The sequence below is a fragment of the Bison bison genome, unplaced genomic scaffold, assembly GCF_000754665.1.
Source record: "Bison bison bison isolate TAMUID 2011002044 unplaced genomic scaffold, Bison_UMD1.0 scf7180017864470, whole genome shotgun sequence".
In the NCBI taxonomy this organism is placed as follows: Eukaryota; Metazoa; Chordata; class Mammalia; order Artiodactyla; family Bovidae; genus Bison; species Bison bison.
The window spans coordinates 2,651,247-2,659,391 of record NW_011495031.1 but is presented as its reverse complement, the minus strand read 5'-3'; the positions used below and the strand labels follow the sequence as shown (position 1 = coordinate 2,659,391).

At 39.9% G+C, this 8,145-nt stretch overlaps 1 protein-coding gene across 2 annotated transcripts in view; it reads right to left on the bottom strand.

The window, feature by feature from the left end:
- GXYLT1 (glucoside xylosyltransferase 1) overlaps nucleotides 1-8,145 on the bottom strand; it is a 52,115-nt gene that overhangs the window by 11,508 nt on the left and 32,462 nt on the right. For both annotated transcript variants that reach the window (XM_010860765.1, XM_010860766.1), the window contains 2 exons: nucleotides 3,570-3,693; nucleotides 3,189-3,361 (listed from right to left, as the gene is read on the bottom strand). In XM_010860765.1, coding sequence (XP_010859067.1) covers nucleotides 3,189-3,361; nucleotides 3,570-3,693 — 297 coding nt within the window. The remainder of the gene's footprint in view (nucleotides 1-3,188; nucleotides 3,362-3,569; nucleotides 3,694-8,145) is intronic.

Here is an 8,145-nt window from a genome sequence, read left to right as displayed (position 1 = left end):
GACTAGATGGACCTTTGCTGGCAAAGTAATATCTGTGCTTTTTAATATGCTGTCTAGGTTGGTCATAACTTTCCTTCCAAGGAGTAAGCATCTTTTAATTTCATGACTGCACTCACCATCTGCAGTGATTTTGGAGCCCCAAAAAACAAAGTCTGACACTGTTTCCACTGTTACCCCATCTATTTGACATGAAGTCATGGGACCAGATGCCATGATCTTAGTTTTCTGAATGTTGAGCTTTAAAGCCAACTTTTTCACTCTCCTCTTTCACTTTCATCAAGAGGCTTTTTAGTTCCTCTTCACTTTCTGCCATAAGGGTGGTGTCATCCGCATATCTGAGGTTATTGATATTTCTCCCAGCAATCTTGATTCCAGCTTGTGCTTCTTCCAGCCCAGCGTTCCTCATGATGTACTCTGCATATAAGTTAAATAGGCAGGGTGACAATATACAGCCTTGACAGACTCCTTTTCCTATTTGGAACCAGTCTGTTGTTACATGTCCAGTTCTGAACTTTAGTACATGATAAAGTCAGTATCTCAAATCTTCAGGTTATAGATAACCTTTCAAATAAACATAATTGGGACAAGACGGCCACTTGGAAAAAGATCAAATCAGATCTATCCCTTACTCAAGAGTAAATTCCAAACCGAGCAGAAGACTAAACATAGTAAGTGAAACAGTATACAGGTAAACCTTTCTGTAAACTGAGTATAGGTAGGGAAAGACTTTCTAACTATGACTTTTTTTTTAAGTTTTAAATTTGATTACACAAAAATTTTTAAAAAAACAACTCTGAACGACAAAAAATGCCATAAACAAAGTCAAACTGGGAGGAAATATTTACATCAGATATAACAGAAAAAGAATTAATATCTTTAATACACAAAGAACTTGCAGCAACTGCTGGAGAGGTGGGAAGTAAAGTATGAAAGTCTCACATGGTGATGATTGTACAACTCTGTAAATATGCTAAAAACCACCAAATAATTTACACTATGAGTGAAAAGGATGGCATATAAAATATGTTAAAAATAAAGTCATTTTAAAAAATCAATAGAAGACTAAGAGATCTGAAAGAAAATTCACTCCAAAAAGATGTAAAAACAACTGTTAGATATATAAAAAGATGTTCATCTCACTCACAAGAGAAAGTGAAATTTAAACTAAGATTCCATTTCTCACTTATGGAGCATGGCAAAAAATTTTCAAGGTTGACAATCCACTCCTGTGCATAACAGGCTTCCTCATGAACTGTTGGCAGGAATGCAAATAATCCCTATGTAGGGGAAACAGGCAGTAACTTCAAATAAAATTATCTCATGTCCAGGAATTTATCCTAATTAATATATTGCTTTTTACTTCCTTCCTCCCTCCCTCCGTTATTTCTTTCCTTCTTTTCTATCTCTCTCTTATTCTCTCTTTGCCCCTCTCTCTTTATTGACCCACCTTGCAGTTTGCAGAATCTTACTGCCGCCAAACAAGAGATCTAACCAGAGCCCTGGCAGTAAAAGCATGGAGTACTAACCACTGGTCCACCAGGGAATTCTGCTGCATTCTTATTCAAAATGTTGGAGAATACCAAAATGTTCAAACATAAGAGATTAGTTGAATAAACTCTAGTACATGCACCAAGTGGAGTATCATACAATTGTGTTAAAAAAGGTATGAGGAAGATATTTATAAATGTCCAAACTTACAGAATATTGTAAAACAAAAGCAAAGAACAAATAAAGATGAAGAATACCTTTCATGTAAGAAAAGGGGACTTACAAAACATACGTGTATCTACTCATCTGTATAGGAAGGACAAACCAGAAAATGAAATTGGTGACTGGGGCTGGGACTTGGGGTAGAAGGATGCGGAAGGAACAATTTCTGAGTAAGCCCTAATACAGCTTTGACTTTTTGAAGTATATTAATATTCCTCACATCAACCTGAACTTAGGACTTCCCTGGTGGTCCAGTGGTTAAGACTCTGCCTGCCAACGCAGGACACGGGTTCAATTCCTGGTCCTGGAAGATTTCACATGCCATGGGGCAACGAAGCCCAAGAGCCACAACTATGGAGGCCCCTGCTCTAGAGTCTGTGATCTGCAACAAGAGAAGCCACTCTAAGGGGAAGCCTACGCACTGAAAATAGAGAGCAGCCCCCACTCACTGCAACCAGAGTAAGCCCTCGTGCAGCAACAAAGACCCAGCACAGTCAAAAAAGTAATTAAGCTCTTAAAAATTAAAGTTAAATCAACAAACATGAGGAAAAAAACTTGTAACTGAAAGCATATGGAAATATATGAATCCAACAGTATTTCAAATGAATAAAGACAGACATTGACAGGAGGAGAAAAAAACTAACGCAAATCACGTCTGAACACAGTACAGAACATACACCCTCATCTGGGGGGTGGGGAGGGCGGGAGAAGGACTCTAAACAAACTGAACGCTTACAGCCGGCTAGTTTTTCAAGGAGAGGAGTGGGGAAGAGTAGTACAAATGGAGCGTTATTGAAATTATTTTAAATGTATTATACCATTAAGCAACAGAGGAAAAGTTTTAGTTTGGAGCCGGGATTCTAACTGGAAGAAAACAGAAACCAAGTAGAAGAGGAATGGAAGGAGCCTGGGAGAATGAAACTGGGCGCACTGGTGTGAGCACAGGACTGTGTGTGTGTGTGTGTTTGCATTTTTGTATTTCCCAGCTCTGCTGCTGAAAGGGCCTGGAAGGGAAGACACCTTTGCAGCAATAAGCATCAGAGTTCCTTAGAGAGACAGCTAATTTCAGGGCGAGGGCAGGGAAGGCATAATAAGATAAGCCTGGGATATTTTGCTTGTACCTCCTCTTTGAGAAGGCACTCAAAATAATGATGGGAATGTGTCACATAAGCACAAGAGATGGCCAAAAGGGGCACCCAATCGCCAAATTTGGCACAACTTCAGCATCAATATAAATAAAATTGAACACTGATTATAATTTGCTGAAAAGAATAGTATCAGTGAGCTCATACTGATAACGCACAGGTCAGTAAGTGGGCAAAAGGCAGTGCCCTTCCTTCCAGCAGGACACCAAGTGCCAGAGCTGTGAGGGGAGGGCGTGGTGGGCTTTATACTGATGAACTGGAGCAAAGGATATGCAAACTCTCTGTAAACCAGGGAGTCTGTCCACAAAACACTTCAAAAAAAAAAGAGCTTACATTTCTCAGTGCTTCATAAATAGCTCTAAATGCTGGTTGCTTATCATCATGGTAAACACCTCTGTTCCCATGGAGAATAAAGATTCCTTCTTCTTCAGCTTCTTGGCAATTGCTTCCATATATGCAATGATCTGGTCGATAATTCCATTGGCAAGGAAAAACAAAAAGGCTTTCTATGCAAAGATAAAACAAAGAAGTAAACACACACTAATTCCACAGAATTAACGTTCTGCAAAGATTTTAAACTTAGTTTACTCTGTCTTAAACATAAAGAGTGATAACTTAATATAAGCCAAAATCAAATAAATGCATTTTTTTCAATTTTGACTAAATACTATGTTTTTCTTTTTTACAAAGAATAAAAGAAATTTTTTAAATTACCTGGATTGTGAAAAAATATGATATTCAACAGATCTTGATCACCCCATGTAATGTTCAGTTTGTATTTTTTAAGCAATGGCATCAGTATATCTCCCCATCGTAGTCGCACGGTGGTCATATCATTCTGTTGGTAAATACATTAACAAATTTCTCAGACTTCCAGGTTAAAAATGTCAGCATAATGACAGCTCCTCATTCTTCCCTTAGCCACTGTTACAGAGCAACAGATGTGCAAACTTCTTTTGTTACAAAACAATGTGACCCTAACATAAACCTAAATGTGAGGAAGAATGAACAGCTCAACTGGACAGATAACAAAAGATATCTGAAGCTGTACAGAGCCATGATGAAACTAACAGAAGTCGGGAAGAAAAGGGAAAGAGAAAGGAGGTGGTGGTTCCAGTGATATGACTGTACCCTCATCTTAAAAAGCACAGTTTTAGTACCTATGTCATATATCTAGACACAGTACCTATGTCTTTGTAATACAGCTGTTGAAGACTAAAGGTGTTAATATATAAATGAAAAGTACTAGAAGCAGTGGGGCTTCCCTGGTAGCTCAGACGACAAAGAATCTGCCTGCAATGCAGGAGACCAGGGTTCAATCCCTGAGTCAGGAAGATCCCTGAAGATGGAAATGTCTCCTCACTCCATTATTCTTGCCTGGAGAATTCCATGGACAGAGAAGCTTTGCAACCTATAGGCTATGGGGTCGCAAAGAGTCGGATACGCTACTGCTGCTGCTAAGTCACTTCAGTCGTGTCCGACTCTGTGTGACCCCATAGATGGCAGCCCACCAGGCTCCCCCTCCCTGGGATTCTCCAGGCAAGAACACTGGAGTGGGTTGCCATTTCCTTCCCCAAAGCATGAAAGTGAAAAGTGAAAGTGAAGTCGCTCAGTCGTGTCTAACCCTTAGCGACCCTATGGACTGCAGCCTACCAGGCTCCTCCATCCACGGGAGTTTCCAGGCAAGAGTACTGGAGTGGGTTGCCGTTTCTTCTCCGGGAGTCAGACATGACTGAGCGACTAACACACACACAGGAGCAGTACTTGGCACAGTGTTGGTTAGCTCTTATCACCATGATCACTATGATTCTTAGACTGATCTGCTAATCCTTTATAATTGGCATTTCAAAGAGACCACTTGAAACTGATAAATAAAAAACAGATACTGAATTTAATCAGATGCCTTTTCAGCCTCTATGGAATTACTCATAGCTCATTATTTTAAAACTCCAAGTCAGATACCTAAGGAAACAACAGAGTTGAAAGAGGGCTGGGGATCATTTGAATCTGGGGTGAAAAGGGGTGGAGTTGAATACTAAGTCTTTTATACAAATTTGACTCTTGGAAACTCTCCAGGTTTAAACTAAGTACTTTTCAAATTATAGTTTGCAACATGCTGATGAGTGAATTTTTCATATCCTCTGAGAGATTTAAGTACAGAAATTGAGAGTAAGATTTAGAAACTTTTATAGCAATTTAACAGAGTAATTTTATATCTATTTATTTTAACATTTTCCAAATAATTTATATTATTTTTTACAAAACCATTGGCTCATGACAGATTGCAAACAATGTTTAAAAAAGCACTTTCCTTCTTCACTGATCCTATCTCCAGATAGTCTGAAAACAATTGTTACAAGCTATTCTGCTGTTGCTGCTACTGCTGCTACTAAGTCACTTCAGTCATGTCCCACTCTATGCAACCCCATAGACGGCAGCCCACCAGACTCCTCTGTCCCCGGGATTCTCTAGGCAAGAATACTGGAGTGGGTTGCCATTTCCTTCTCCAATGCGTGCAAGCATGCGGAGTCGCTTCAGTCGTGTCTGACTCTGTGCGACCCCAGGGACAACAGTCCACCAGGCTCCTCTGTCTAAGGGATTCTCTAGGCAAGAATACTGATATATATAATAAACTCAATGGAGGTATAAGCAATCTATCCTTTGAGAAGGAAAAGTAAGAATTCCTAGGGGAAAAAACTAAATATTTAAATTAAATTTAATCTACTACAGTAACTGTATTACCTTATTTCTCAGGATGCAATAAATATAGTGACTATACACACATACACAAAATCTGGAAAATGACTGAAACAAATTTTACTTAAGGAAATAGTAAGAAAACAATTTATTTGAAAGGATAACTCTGCAATGAGTCATTGATCATGTTAACTAAATGTTCTTAGGATCTGAAAAGGAAAATATGAGTTGACCAACAAGGACCAAGACCAGCAACACATTGAATAGATAGTACTGCTGGAATACCCCTTGTATCATGGCATGCTCAAGTCTTCACTACACTTTACTTATTTAAAAAAGAAGAAGAAAAATATACCTACTCAAAGAAACACATCTACTCAAAGAAAAAAAAAATCTTTATTATGCAAAGGAAAAGTCCTACCGGAAAAATATTGGACAAGAAGAAATAACACTAGTAGTACTTGTTGAGGATATAACCTAGAATATCCAAGACTAAAAAAGCCATGAAAAATGAGTTTAATAAAGAGGCATTATATACAAAAAGAGTTTAAGCCAACGAAATAGAAAAACAGCAAACTAGAAAAAGTCAAAGGAAATGGACATACAGCCATTCACAAAGGAGGAAACAAAAACAGCTAAAAATTGTATGAAAAGATTTTCACCTTTTCACCCACATAGGTGGTGTCGGAGAAGGCAATGGCACCCCACTCCAGTACTCTTGCCTGGAAAATCTCATGGATGGAGGAGCCTGGTAGGCTGCAGTCCATGTGGTTGATAAGAGTCAGACACAACTGAGCGACTTCACTTTCACTTTTCCTTTCATGCATTGGAGAAGGAAATGGCAACTCACTCCAGTGTTCTTGCCTGGAGAATCCCAGGGACGGAGGAGCCTGGTGGGCTGCAGTCTATGGGGTCGCACAGAGTCGGACACGACTGAAGTGACTTAGCAGTAGCAGTAGCGGGTGGTGTAGTCAGCTAAGTAAAAATTAAAATACATGAGGTGTTTTTCAGCCATCAGTTCAGTTCAGTTGCTCAGTCGTGTCCAACTCTTTGCCACCCCATGGACTACAGCACGCCAGGCTTCCCTGTCCATCACCAAATCCCAGAGTTTACCCAAACTCATGTCCATTGAGTCGGTGATGCCATCCAACCATCTTATCCTCTGTCATCCCTTTCTCCTCCTGCCCTCAATCTTTCCCAGCATCAGGGTCTTTTCAAATAAGTCAGCTCTTTGCAATAGGTGGCCAAAGTACTGGAGTTTCAGCTTCAGCATCAGTCCTTTCAATGAATATTCAGGACTGATTTCCTTTAGGATGGACTGGTTGAATCTCCTTGCAGTCCAAGGGACTCTCAAGAGTCTTCTCCAACACCACAGTTCAAAAGCATCAATTCTTCGGCACTCAGCTTTCTTTATAGTCCAGCTCTCACATCCATACATGACTACTGGAAAAACCATAGCCCTGACTAGACAGACCTTTGTTGGCAAAGTAATGTCTCTACTTTTTAATATGCTGTGTAGGTCAGTTATAACTTTCCTTCCAAGGAGTAAGCGTCTTTTAATTTCATGGCTACAGTCACCAGCTCCAGTGATTTTGGAGCTCTCCAAAACAAAGTCAGCCACAGTTCCCACTGTTTCCCCATCTATTTGACATGAAGTCATGGGACCAGATGCCATGATCTTAGTTTTCTGAATGTTGAGCTTTAAGCCAACTCTCCTCTTTCACTTTCATCAAGAGGTTCTTTAGTTCCTCTTCACTTTCTGCCATAAGGGTGGTGTCATCTGCATATCTGAGGTTATTGATATTTCTCCCGGCAATCTTGATTCCAGCTTGTGCTTCTTCCAGCCCAGCGTTTCTCATGATGTATGCTGAATATAAGTTAAATAAGCAGGGTGACAATACACAGCCTTGACATACTCCTTTTCCTATTTGGAACCAGTCTGTTGTTCTACGTCCAGTTCTAATTGTTGCTTCCTGACCTGCATACAGACTTCTCAAGAGGCAGTCAGGTGGTCTGGTGTTCCATGTCTTTCTGAATTTTCCACCGTTTATTGTGATCCACACAGTCAAAGGCTTTGGCATAGTCAATAAAGCAGAAGTAACCATATAACTACATATTAATACTAGTACACAGAATCAAATCATTCTTTCTCCATAATATGACACACATTAAATGTGATGGGCTATATGTACTGACATAAAAATCAACTATATATTTGCTAAGTGAAAAAAGCAAACTGAAGCTGTATAAAAGGACTGCACATTTAAATGCTAATGTCCATGTATATCTGCTTCAAAATGCCTTTTTAAAAGTGTCTGAAGAATACAGAGCAAAGTACATAATGTCATTTGGGCAAAGAATGAAACTGGGGATCAGATCAGATCAGATCAGTCACTCAGTCGTGTCCGACTCTTTGCAACCCCATGAATTGCAGCACGCCAGGCCTCCGTGTCCAACACCAACTCCCGGAGTTCACTCAGACTCACGTCCATCGAGTCAGTGATGCCATCCAGCCATCTCATCCTCTGTCGTCCCCTTCTCCTCCTGCCCCTAATCCCTCCCAGCATCACAGTCTTTTCCAATGAGTCAACTC